Source organism: Phaethon lepturus, unplaced genomic scaffold (genome assembly GCF_000687285.1).
Source record: "Phaethon lepturus isolate BGI_N335 unplaced genomic scaffold, ASM68728v1 scaffold951, whole genome shotgun sequence".
Classification (NCBI taxonomy): Eukaryota; Metazoa; Chordata; class Aves; order Phaethontiformes; family Phaethontidae; genus Phaethon; species Phaethon lepturus.
In genome coordinates, this window is record NW_010515380.1 from 121005 (window position 1) to 134997 (window position 13993).

General features: G+C 42.4%; 1 protein-coding gene across 2 annotated transcripts in view; it reads left to right on the forward strand.

Annotated features, from left to right (window-relative positions):
* Nucleotides 1–13993, forward strand: part of STARD13 (StAR-related lipid transfer (START) domain containing 13) — a 121641-nt gene that overhangs the window by 96317 nt on the left and 11331 nt on the right. For both annotated transcript variants that reach the window (XM_010295739.1, XM_010295740.1), the window contains exons 5-7: nucleotides 5033–6411; nucleotides 7846–8019; nucleotides 10113–10272. In XM_010295739.1, the coding sequence (XP_010294041.1) occupies nucleotides 5033–6411; nucleotides 7846–8019; nucleotides 10113–10272 (1713 nt within the window). The remainder of the gene's footprint in view (nucleotides 1–5032; nucleotides 6412–7845; nucleotides 8020–10112; nucleotides 10273–13993) is intronic.

Consider the following 13993-nt stretch of genomic DNA (forward strand, 5'->3'; position numbering starts at 1 on the left):
AATAGAAAAAAACTGTAACTAATACAGCAGGAACAATTGTGTGTGTGTTAAAAGGGCACACACAGTACATAAAACTTTACGTATATGCAATTCAAGTTAGTGGGTGAAAAGACAGTGCCGTTTCATCAGGCTGGCTTGTTTGCCAATGCCGTATGAGTACACAATGGAAAATCCTGCTCGGAAAAAATGGAAGCTGCTCAGACAAAAACAATAGCTTTTCTTTATTTCTTGTACTGACTTATTCCTGGTTAAGAATATGAAAATAAACTCTGTCATTTGTCCGAGCTCCTGTGTAACATGGGAATTATTTGAGCTTGAAGGGTTTCGGCAAGGATTGCAGAAGCTGCCTATTGGTTTTGAGAGTTTTGTAACACGTCCAGCGTTAACTGTTGAACGTTTGACTTTCTGGTGACAAATTCCCCCAAGCCCTTCAGTAGTGTTCAATGGTAGTTGTCAACTCTGAGAAATCTTGGTGTCTGTTTTTCCTTCCTCAGAGTGTTTGTCTAATGCTTTTTAAAGACTGCCTCTGGGAGGTGCATTTTTGGTATCATTGCAGATTCAGCCTATTCATATTCTATTTACTGTTTGAGGGAACTTGAACGAAGAATGGTTTTAATGTCCAGATATCGTGCCTTCTGCATGTGCCCATTTGTTCTGCTGTGTATGTAGGCTCTTTAGCATGTGTTTTGTCCATCCACTGGAGCCACTCTTCTCTTCAGACCTGATGGATTTTTCTTATCTTTGATAAGTGCACTTTCCACATCAAACACCCACATCACACCTGAGAAAAGGAGTAGTAAAATCCCCTGACTACATGATAACTTTACGTTTCAGCAAGAACTAACTCCATTGATTGTGTCAATGACCTGCTTGGAGCAGTGTCTGGTTTGCATCCTTGGGCCCGTGTACTTGTGTTCACGCAGAGATACTGGAGCTGCATGAGAGACAGAATTACAAAAAGCAACCTATAGATGAATGCTGATTATCCTCTGGAAATTTTGTTTAGTTCCTGTCCTTCTTTTCTTCAACAAGTATTTTGGATTTGGTGTGAGATTTGTATTCTTCCTTGCTTGCTTCTTTAAGTGTCTTGATTATGTTGGGTTGGGTTTTATTATTTTTTTCTGCCACTCCTCACAGTTCTGAATGGGTTGAAACCCACAGCTGCTCTCCTTGCAGATGACCATTAATCTGCTATGGAATGAGACTGCCCTACTTGGTACCCTTTCAGGGGAAAAGAAGCTAGTTGGGTCCGTATGTGCACAAGGCCAGGGAGAAGTAGAGCACAGAAAAATGTAGAGAAAGAAGGGATGAAGGATATTTGGGATGACAGATGCAGAGCATGTGAAAGTAGAAGAGAGTGTGGGGGACAGAAGAAGAGGGAGGAGAGACTGCTGACAGGAGGAAATGTAAACGCAAGTGTAAAAGCTGGAAATTTGCTCTGGAATTGTACACTGAACCAAGAAAACATTTTTGCTGTAGATACTGCCTTTCCTAACAGTCTCTATGGTGATCTGAACAATGAAATGCAAAATCAGCTTGCTTTGGAGGTTCAGCGTACCAGGTTTGCACAGGACTAGCGCAGCTGCTTGAGTGATTCATCAAAATACAGCCAAGCAAGCTGCCCGGCAAGGTTACGGTGAAAGCCAGCGCAGCGTGAGCGTTCCCCACCGCCTGCTCTCCCACCCGAACCATTCCCGCTGTGGGCTGCTCTCTGCCCCTTGGCTTCATCAAGATGCATACAGAAATCCTCATGTATGTGTTGCAAATATGTCCGTAAGCGATTTGGAGAGACAGAGATTAGCCTTTGGATTAATTGCCTTCTGCAGCTGTCGATTTATGAGAATTCATGCCCCCAGCTGGAAAAATGTGGCAGAATTCCACTGCAAATAAACCCGCTTTTTGCCTTTTGTTAGCATCCCTCCGTATCTCAGGCGAGTACACCCTCAGTCAAAAAGCTGTACTATTTTAAATCAACTGTGACAAATCTGTGAATCAAAACCTCTTTCTCTTTGGCAAATGTTATCAGTCACTCCTCAAGAAACTTGCCCCTTCTCGTCTTCCCAAACATAATGGTATTAAATGGACTTTTGAATATGCTCCAAAGCCGTGCACTTGATTTCACCCTAGGTCAGTAGAACCGTACAGTCACTGCTCCGAGATGTCTGCTCCGCCTGCGTAAGATGAATCGTTGCTTTCAGACCTAGTCTTGATCCACTGTCCCCGTAGCTGGTGACATGTTGGTTGGCAAAGTGCTCTCTGCATTTTTTTTTAGGACAGTCTCGTTTGTCAGGGTACTCTGATATCTAACAAGAACAGTGGGTCATTCAGGATGTTCGTGGCTTCCAGAATTTCTACTGATCCCATCAAAAGAAAAGCACATTATGTCACAGGACTCACAGTGCAATCGAACTTGGAGTGACTCACCATGGCAGCATTTCAGCGTCCAGATACTTCATTTGCCTGATTTTGCTTCTGATGAAACACAAGTATGTTTCGTTACCAATTAAAAAAAACAACAACAACAACAAAAAAAACCCCAAAAAACAACTAAACCTTTTCTTAATTGAGCTGCAAATTTTGACACCAAAAACTCTCTCTATTTTCTGAGTGGTTCTTGGGCAGAGTGTAATCCTCTCTTTGTTGTGGTTGGAGGCAAAACTTGTTTACTACCAACATACATTTCTGTTCATCTCTATTTTCTCAAAAAAAAAAAAAAATCCAAACTTATTTTCTTCTAAGAATGATTTAAAGTATATTCATCATTGAATTTATGTTTATTTCTGTCTTCTACTCTGTGCTCTCCTCTTGGTGTTTTTCACAATGTCTCTACCACTTTGGCTAGTTTAATCGATTCCAGTTTGTAAGAAAATGCAGGCTAAACACTGTCAGTTCATACGGTAATGTCAGTGCAACTACAGGGATTTGTGTCAGCCAAGAATCTTCTTTAAGGTCCCTTTGGCATATTGGGATGTACAACAAATGAAAAAAATATATTTTTATCCTAACGGCTGGTGCCATCAACGCTTCAGCAGTGGTATGCTTTGTAGATATAATTACCATTACTAAATATTTAAAAGTACATACCCTTGCGGTTTTTAAAATATCCACTTTGTGGCACTACTAAGACCACAACAGATGGATTTTTAAGTGCCTGAGTCTGTGCAGTCCTTCACTCCGTATATGCATACAGCAAACTGTGGAGCTAAAATGAAGGTCGAGCTGTCTGATACACCATTTCTTTCCTGCAGACAAAATGGCCAAAGCAATCTTAGCCTTTTCTAGCCCCTTTCCTGATGCTTCACTAGCTGCTTAATTTTTCTCTGTAGCTAGCCACAGAACTAAGTTCTCCATTCATTCCTATGAACTAACATCAGCTGCAGGAGCACTGCAGACCTCAACGTTAACAGATAAAAGAGGAACGACTAAACCCAAAATTTCATAGCTATATTTTATTTTATGGTTTGGACATGATCTAAAACATCTGGCCAACTTGAAGTGATAAACTGGCAAAAGCTTATGGCAGTAGTGAGACCTGGCACACTACTGATCCCAATCTCCACCTTTTGAGGTTCTGCATTATTTAAGATTTTGGGTGTTCTTGTAAAATTTGGTTTACATTTTTCAATTAGACAGGCCAGCGAAGATCTAGTCAGAGGTGGGAGACAACTTTACCATCAAAACTTCATAGAAAAATACTTCTAATAATAGACTTTTAAAATGAGAGTTTTTCCAGTCCCAAAATAGTCTTTCTGGTTTAGCACCTCATTTTAGTCTGACAGCCTGTCATATTTTACTGCCTTCATACTGCTTCCAAGAATGTGAAGAGCTGTTTGGATGTCATGTAGGTGCAGTTAGTTTGTTCTGCTTTAAAACAAATGTACAAGAATAATGCAGTATAAACCCGGTTCAAAGTCAGGGGAAGGATACTCATTAGCAGCTGTGGGCTTCGCATCCTTAGAGAACAGCGAGTTCGACACTGACTGTGTGCTTCATGCTGAAGATGTTTTTTCTTTTTTGTTTGAGCAAACAGATGAGAAAAATGTCATAGTGAGAGCTTTTTTATCCAATTTTTTTTCAAGGCACATGTTGTCTGCATTGCAGAGTCCTGGAGCTGCCTAAACATAAGCACAGCTCCACGTGCCCCAGGATGAGGGATGAGACCAGAAAAGGCTGTGGGGCTGCTGCTGCCTTGGGAGTGGGGGGGAGTGGAGACAGTAAGGCAGGCTGGAGATCATCAAGTCTGGGGTTCCTCTGATGGCAAAGGCCATGAAGGTAGGGGTTGCCACTGTAGGAAAGCTCACCTCAACTGTAGATGCTGCCCCAGCCAGGACTGAGCCTGGCTGCTCCTCCTCCCCACACCCCCATGACTGCCTTCGCTGCCTTCCTTTGCTTGCGCTCAGACCCACCCTAAGTACTACCACCAAATACTATTTTTTTGTTGTTATTTTAAGCATCATGGCTATTTATCTGTAGTTATGTTCCTGAAACATAAATCTTGTTAGATGTACCTGGTCTGTGAAGTTTACAGATGTTTACTTAGTTCTCACTGCAAAACTATGTGCAGCATTGGACATTTGTTGTCTTGGTTTCTTAAATGGCTCACATCATTGCCGTAGTACCCAGCTACTTCCCAGTCTTTACGGTGCGTATCTTAACAGCATCCCTGCAAGTCAGGATCCCTCTACCTGGACCTTTCAAAACCCTTTTTCTTCTAAACTGTCACTACAGGCATCAGTCCTGCACAGTTCAGTGCACAGGCAATCTGCCCCACAGAAGCCAAGAGGCATCAGTGGGACTCATGAGCTCCCTAACATCGAGCAGGTTTTTATTCCTTACTTGTTAAAATGCTTGCCTGCAGTCTTTACAATTAAGTGAAAGAGGTTGTTATGAAAGGACTGATGACCAATCTTTCATAAGCTAGGTTCACTGAGACTTTTACCACCTGTTGCTCACATGGAGCGGCACAATCACGTTAATTCAAATAACTAATAAAAGCACCTGCTTTTAACACATGCCATTTGCTGTTTTCCAGAGTGAAGATTCAGATGAAGAAGACCTCTGTGCTATCAGTAATAAATGGACTTTCCAAAGAACCAGCAGACGATGGTCTCGGGTGGACGACATTGACGCTTTGCTTCACCGACCAGACAGACATGGATCTTCTGGGGACATTAAAATGAAAAATACCACAAGCAGTGAGAGCGTCCTTACAGATCTGAGTGAACCTGAGGTCTCATCTATTCACAGCGAGAGCAGTGGGGGAAGTGACAACAGGAGTCAATCCGGCATCAGCAGTACTGCCAGGGAGACCTGCGACTGCTCTGGCCAGCATGATGTAGAAGGCATACTGCTGCAAGACTCCACTGCGATAAACACCACGCTGCCCCCAAAGGACAACCTGAAGAATGAGAAACCAACACGAACCAAAGCAAAAACCTTTTTAAAACGCATGGAGACATTAAAAGCAAAAGGTGTGCATGGAAAACTAAAAGGCCCGGGAAGAACAGGTCCTTTAGAGATAAGCGGACCTGTTCTTCAGTATGAGCCAAAATCCTTGAAAGACATGCACTGTGTACAGATAGTCAATGGCGATCTCCAAAACTTAGGACAAGATTCAGTCAAAAGAGGACTTTCATTTTCTGCCAAATCCAGCAGTGACAGTAGTCAGTCCGAAAACAGCAGCAGTGGGGTGAGCACACCGTGTTTGAAGGAACGCAAATGCCATGAAGCAAACAAGAGAGGTGGAATGTACCTGGAGGACCTAGATGTTCTGGCAGGAACAGCCTTACGGCAAGTGGTGGACCAAAACCGCAAAAATGAATTTCATTCCCAAGAGAACTTGGTTGTGCATATTCCCAAGGATCACAAACCGGGGACCTTCCCAAAGGCACTTTCTATTGAAAGCCTCTCACCTACAGACAACAGCAACAGTGTAAACTGGAGGACAGGCAGCATCTCTTTGGGAAAGCAGAATTGCTCTACTCCAAAAGAGTCCGGATTGATGGCTTGCTGTCCTAAAGAGAGCAGAATTAGTATTTATGACAATGTGCCAGGTTCCCACTTGTATGCTAGTACTGGGGACCTCCTGGACTTAGAGAAAGATGTCCTTTTTCCTCATTTAGATGACATTTTGCAACATGTCAATGGACTCCAGGAGGTGGTAGATGGCTGGTCAAAGAATGTGTTGCCAGGTCTTCCAGCTGATGATGTGTCAGTCAGGGAATCTCCGTCATTGCCTTTCCAGTCACCCACACAGATCACTCTTGATTTTGAAGGAAACTCTGTCTCTGATGGCCGGACCACACCAAGTGACATGGACAGAGATGGAGCATCCCTGAATGAATCTGAAGCCACTGGCGTTAGGGACAGGAGAGACTCTGGGGTGGGAGCATCACTCACAAGGCCAAGCAGGTAGGTAGCAAAATTTTTGTACAGCAATCCACACAGTGTGTAATACGGTATAATGAAGCAGAGGCACTCAGCCTGGGAGTCAGAAAGTGCAGGTTACCATTACAGTTGTAATCCTGTATGGGGATGGGGACTTCCCAGGGAAGGACGGGACACTGGGAGAAGGGACATCCTGGTATGGAAATTCTCATGTGGAATCAATGGAGAATTGGTTTAACAGAGCAGACTAAGGTATTTTTTTTCTCTCTTGATCCACTGATTACATAGTGGGACCCTGTATGTGTTGTGGGATGTATTTTCAATTTGTCTTCTAAGTTGCACACCCCAGTATTTATGCATTAGGAGCCTTGTGCACTTTTTTTATGTACTGATCTGCTTTAAGAATGTGTCCCTTTGTGCTCAAAGAGAATTTCCCTACCCTGTCTCAGTCCCTTACATGATGGGATGAAATGATGGAATACAATTAACTTCTTCATAAAAGCGAAAAGCGGGTTTTTGTTAATAGTTTGCAGACATAAGTCAGAAGGATGAGCCCCTGTTGAGCCAAGGGAGCACGGTCCCGGGTAAAGGCCTTTTTGGATCCATATTACTGTGTATAGGGTGGCTTTGTACATGCAAAAGCATGAGAAAATACCTGGTATTTCTGATCTGCCGCCAGTCTTGTCACATCCTCACAGAGGATTCTGCTGTGCCATGGTTTACTGCTGCCCGTGCTTGCTCACCACCATCACAAGCAAGTGAACTCGAGGAAACTACTGAGTAAATGATCAGTGCCAAGTTTTTTAGGATTTGAGCCAGAACTCATGTTTAGCAAAACAAGAAACTTAAACGAGTTTTTTTCTCATGTATCCAGTATATAGAGAAAGTGCATTGGAGTAAAGAGAAGATGTGAGTGGCTCAATAGCTTGGTGGTTACGGCTCTTGCCAAGGAGACACAGAGTTCAATCCCTTCTCCAAAAAATCCTTCAGTATTCAATAACAGAGATATTTGGAGAACCCCATCTCCAAATACCTTGGTGGTCAGGCCGGTCCCCTGGGAGTTGAGGGACCAGGCATCAAACCCCAGTTCTGAGTCAGGCAGAGAACATCTGAATCTGGATCTCCCACATCCTGTTGGAAACGTGTGGGCTAAAGGGCATAGCAGGCAGCACTGCTTCCCTGGGTACATGGACGGGACCCACATCCACTTGTGAATTTAACATTAAAAAACCAAAGCTTGGGCATTTCCAAAATTAAAGAGATTGAGCAAACTGTTTTATTTGCCTCTGAGCTACATTTTCTTTCAGTTGATACACCACGAGCCAGAATGTGTGTTTGTATGTTTCTATACATTTTTTTTATTGCCCAGCCCTGTCTCACAGTATACTGTCTTTTTCTGGCCAGTTAAAGGCAGTTGTCTGATTTTTCTATTGTTGGTTTTTTTTTTTTTTGCTAAAGGCGATTGCGATGGCATAGTTTCCAAATCTCTCATCGCCTGAGCCACTCCATCGCATCACTTCACATCAGCAATCAGTCAGCAGCCCAACTGAATCTACTGCAGAAATTCTCTCTGCTTCGTCTTACTGCCATCATGGAAAAGTACTCCATGTCAAACAAACATGGCTGGACCTGGTGAGTACCATCAATAACTGGAAAAGGGATATTTTTAGAAGAAAATAGTTTCTCCTGATTCCATTATTCTGGTAGTAATTTTAGTAAATGCAATTAGGGGAAGCAATTGACTTCAACTGTAGAATTTGAAACTGTCCCTTTTAATCCATTGCTGCCTAGTGACTCAGTGGCAAAATCAGAAATAGATCCTGGAAATCTGACTTCATTCCTGTTCTGTAACAGAGAGACAACCCTGGCCTCTCTACCAACACTCCAGTTCCAGAAAAATAAACAGGAGTAGGAGAGAGTGATTAAAAGTAGGAAATGTTTACAGTAAGTCCTCCTCAGAATTCGTTTTGTGACTTGAAAAGAAACAGCTGGTGATGATACTTCATGTGTTCAATATTGGTTTGTTTGTGCTTTAAAAGAAGGGTTAGAACAGTTATGGGACATTTCTCTGCAGATCAAAAGATGCAAGCTTTAGCCTAGTCCCGAACCTGTTTTAGAGGGAGCTTGCAGCTGTAGCAGCTGTAACAGCTACCTGGTCACTCAGAGAGTGGAGTGAAGAGCAGACGGACATGAATGTTGGCAACGTGGCTCCTTCTGTAGCAACTGGCTACAGAAGTCTGCGTGTTTAATAGTATATGAACCCTGATGGGCCATGCAGACTGAGGTATACTGGAATGGAAATGGTCATAGATAAGAGATTATAAGTATCTGAGAAATAATAAAAGGATAACAGAAACTTTCCATAATATACAGAGACACCGAGTCCAAAAATAATACAACTTGATATTTACATTGTGATTGCCATGTTCAAAGCACTTCACCAAAATCCCACTAAATTCAGCTGTGAGCTGGATAAGACAAAGTTTGCCTTCAGAAATGGAAAAACAGATACAAGGGACTACATGTAAGATCCACCTCACTGACATCAGCCACTCTGAAAAGTTGTAAGTCTAATCTGAGCAAGCCAGGTCAGCTGTCTATGGTCAGTGAACAAAGACGGACAACTCCGAAGGCAGCTCATTCTATCCAAGGCTGAGGGTTTGGGTCACACTCGAAGAGGTCCCTCACTCCACAGTGGGTATAAAGGCAGCCTGGACTGCTAACTCTTTCTAAAAAATCTCCATTAGTGAGCTAATTTAATAAGATGAACCCCCAGACTTCTGTTCTCCTTTGGTGCAGCTCCCTGTGGCTAGCTGACAACATCTGTACTGAAATGAATCTCACCATAACCAACTCCAAATAAGCAGACTAGAATACAGCAAATTCTAGATCCTGCTGTTTGTTCAGAGGTTTTCCCTCATGACAAATATTTCTTCAGTTTGTATAATCAGTCTCTAAGGATTTATAAGAGTGGGACTCTAAATAGCTGTAAAGTTATACGCTGTACTCCTTCAGTAGGTCATTTAATCCAAATTTTATCTCCTTCCCACACAGATGAGAAAAATCTTTGTCACATTCAGGTCATAGTCATCCTTTTTTTTTTTTTTTTTTTTTTAATTCCACTGCAGTCATGACTCCCACAAAGGGAATCCAGTTTGTTCTTGTTTTCACCATCATTTTTGGAAGAAAGCAAGCACACTAGCTTCACTTAAGTTACTCAACTAAAATAAATCATATAACACCAGGGATGAATCTGGCACATAGGGATTTCCCACCATCATTTATTACTGTAAATTGTTAGTCAATAGAAATACTAAATCATGTAACTGGTAATATAAAAATCTCTCAGCATGTTAGAGGACTGAACCTCCTTTTCTCTCAGATACCCTCTCTATTATGCTTTGCTGTGCCATTCCTTTAAGTCCCTAATGGATGCTTTAAACCATAGTGCCTTCAGCTGGATGACAACTGCGTAGTAAAATTTTTTGTTAGAACAGATCGTTATGCTATATCTTAGAGCCAGAGGCCACCTCTTACAAAAGTTATCAAGAAATCCATCAGTTATACAGATTCAAAGTGTCCATGTATTGTGCATTAAACATTATTTCACCATCTTTATAAAAAAGGAGGTGGCCCCAGTTACCAATTTCTGCCAGCAGTGTTACTCAGAGAGACTGTGTAAATACCATGATATGTTCATGCAGCCTGTTCATGTTAATTTTCAGGTCTGTGCCAAAGTTCATGAAAAGGATGAAAGTCCCTGACTACAAGGACAAGAACGTCTTTGGTGTGCCTCTGATAGTTCACGTCCAGAGAACAGGACAGCCTCTTCCCCAGAGCATACAGCAAGCACTACGCTACTTACGGAACAACTGTCTGGATCAGGTATGAACTTTACTCCAGGGACTCGGCTGATATTTTTTTTTCTGAACAGCCACCCTAAACAAGCAATGGTGGAGCTTTTTGTACTTACTACCAGAATTATTTCAAGATTGTTATATCTCATGCTGGGGCCAGCATCACTACCCCTCTGGTCATTTGAGACTTGGTGCCAATACTAATGGTTTGCTGTATTGGGATTTGTATCCAGCTACAAATTGAATTCTTGTAGCTCTAACAGTCCTGTTGATTTGTATACAATAGCCTACCTCAAAGAGATCTTCATGTCTATTGAATCAGAGCTCAGGACTCCCAGCTTCTACCCATATCTGCACTGCTTATGCTTGACTGTTGCCACTGAGGGTTAACGGCATTCGCCATTTCACAAGATATGGTACAAAAGGTTGTATTTACTTAGCAAAGAAAGAAAAGTCCAGGAATAGAGAGCAAACTCAGCAAAATATTCAAAGTATTCTGTTGACAAAGTCAGATACATCCAGATAGAGTTAGGTCAGCAGGGGTTCAATGCCAAAACCATTACAGTACGTTTCCTTTTATAGTGTTCTTAGCTGCACCAAGCCAGCTGGGAGACCCTCATGCTCAAAGTATTTCAGATTTTTCAATTGCCTTTAGCTACAGAGCAGGGACATACCAATCGTATTTTTACTGTTCTTCCCCTAAGGATGAGGATATGTGTCTTTATGAACATAGGGCTGGGAGAAACCCCCTGGCTGATTGAGTTTAGTCCTCTACTATTATTGACCTCACGTCATATGATCTCTTCCATAACTGCTTTTAGACAGTTGCAAGTTCAAAAGGAGCAACCAGCATTTTACTCCGCAGACTTTTCTGCTTCCCTAGCTCTGAGCACACAAAAAGGGTAAAAGTGGTCAGTTCTAAATCTTTCCATTTTCTGATCACCATTCTGGTTGCTGTTCAGGTTGTTTTGTTGGGTGACAGTCACGTTCCCCAAAACGGAAGTCTAAAGATGAGATACCTAGCTGTGAATCACAGCTGTTTCTCTTTACAGCCAGTGGGGACACATGGGCCCTTCCTGTCCTTTCTCTCTGTTGACTGTAAGGAGATTCTGTAGGGGTCAGACCTTGACATCTAACTCCTGCATGTCAAAAGTGAGGTGAGATGAGTTCTGCCTGTCATACATAGCACAGGAGTTGAGGGACAGGAGGAATAGCCTCTTGGAAACATATTAATAGAAAATTAATAGAGACAACTAGAAGCAATATATTCAGTAGCTAACATGCCTGGTTATCACTGTGGTAATCTGGGTTTGTGTACTGAGCGGGGAAACCCAGTATAGGAAGAAAGTGGTGCAGCAAGCCTGGAATCAGTGATGGGATTGACGGAAGAGACACCTGCCCAAGTATGAGGAACAGGAGATGTGGGGATAGGGATGGGCTTGTCAGCTAAGGAGCAGAGCAATAAGAAGAAAGAGAGAAGAGAGGGGGTATAAATGGGGGTAACAGTAAAAGGGAGGGTAAAACCAAAGAGAAAGAAAAGGTTCTTGAGAGATTTGAGGTGGCCAAATGAGTGTCCGTGGGCAGTCTCAGACAAGTATCTGCTCTGAGAGGGAAGGTTTACTTGCTGGTAAGAAGCAGAGCTATGTGAAGGGCCATTTCAACTCAGCTTGTGTTTCCACTCAGAGTGGAATTGCGAAAATATTGAATAGAAAATGACGGAGGAGAAGTACAGATCGGGACCATTTACAATATCTTTCCACCAAAAACCTTTCTAGGCCAAAACCCTCCAGGCAATTCAGCTTCTCTGCTTTACAGTCCCTTTGTTCCCATTTAATTCAAAATCCCCTAATGCCCAGCCAGAGGTCTGAGCAGCCTCCAGTCTCCCCCAACGTCTTGCTTACGTGTCTCTTCCGTGCACTGCAGAAGGCAGCCTAGAGTCCTGAATGGGCATCAGAGTTTCTACTGCACGCCCTTGGTAAAGTTGAGATTGCTCTCAATCATTGTAAGGTCTGGCTTCTGGCGCTGAAATGTCTAAGATGGTATGAGGAGCCTCACCATTATTTGCAGGATTTATTATTCAGTTTCAACTTGTGAAATAGAAACTGCTTTGCCATTGTCAACTGCATCTTTATTTCTGTCATGTATCATATGGCTACTTGCAGGGCAGATGATCCACAGCATAAGGATAATAAAGAGATTGGGCCAGACTAAACTCAGATAAATCATTGGATTTATAGTCCCATTTTATTTACAAAATGAGTCTGTAATATTGCAGAACAGAGCCTAAAACATCTTGTTCCATCAAGTGAAGGACTGTCCTCTTTCAATTAATTATTATTTTTTCCAATAAAAAGGGAAATAGGAGTTTGGATAAATATCATTAAACAGAAACAGAGATCAAGAGTAGCAGAATGATGTGCACCAGGAGATTGCGCAGGTGAGATTTGATGTCTGACCTCTGGAATCAGATTTAGCTGGAGGTTTTTAAAGGTTCTTTATACCAGCAAGGACACTTTCCATCAAAAGCAGAGAACTGAGCCTCTGCTCTCGCATTTATCTACCACATGCCAAAATTGTATTTTTTGGATAGAACTACCATGTGTCCTTCTGCATCTTCAGCACACATCTCTAAGAGGAAAAGGGATTTAAAAAGAAGATGAGAAAGGGAAAGGGAAAACCAAACAAAAAGAGCCAGATGTTCTTTCTTGTATTCTCTTGTCAGAACGAAGAGCAGAGCTTCGTTCGTGAACAGAAATACAGTGCACGGGGATGTATACAGGGCACGCTCCAGTCCTCTACTTCCTACACATAAATTTATCTCACGAGTGATACTAAATTCATCAGTAAGAAGTCATTGCAGAAGAGCCACTTGCAGCCAGTCTGGTGTAGCAGCTCATCTCCATATAAATAAATACACCCTCTCACATTGCTGCGGAGTGTGTGATTTATGTAATTAGTGTCATTAATGTGTGAGTTTACAAAAGTCCTAAATACGATACAGTTGAGTATGGGAGGTGTTCTAGAGAGAGGAGGGACCTACGTGAACTCCGTCCAGGCAGAAGTAAGGGGAAGAAGGCCAAAAGGCCTTCACGGGTTTTTGTTGCCATGCAGAATGCTGAACTGACCACCAGCCAGATAGCAGGCACGGAGGAACAGAAGTCTGTAATGCCAAACCTGAAATGCGCCTTTTTCATAGGTCTTTCTCAATATTTCACCTTTCCCTCTGCAAAACTGAAGGAAAACTGAAGTGCTAACACTTCCCAAATGAAACACTGTAAACTCACTTGGGAGCAAATAACATGGTTGAGGCTCAGGAATTAGCCCCAGGGGAATTCCACTGGTGAAAAGGACGTAAAAGGGCAGCACTGCAGTGAAGGCATCATTTGAAGAATTACTGCTTCCTTTAGAAGAGAAGGCAAACAGGACAAAAATGTGACACTGCACAAGTAATCTCTCTGTGGCCCCTGCTTTCAAACTGGGGTTTTCAGTGGGATTTGGGGGAACTGTTGGAATCAGAGAGCAGGAAGGGTAAAAAATAGATTTGGTCTTGATTTTAAAGCTCTACCAGGATGTCCTAATCTTTTGCCACATCATTTCTTACTTAGCTGAGCATAATATTTTTGTGTTAGTCTTCAAAATATATACCCAAATAAACATGAGGAACTAGATTCTCAGCTGGAGTAAATCAACAGACAGTCACCCAAGCCGAGCAAGCCACACTGATTTATATCAGCCGAGCATCCTGCTGA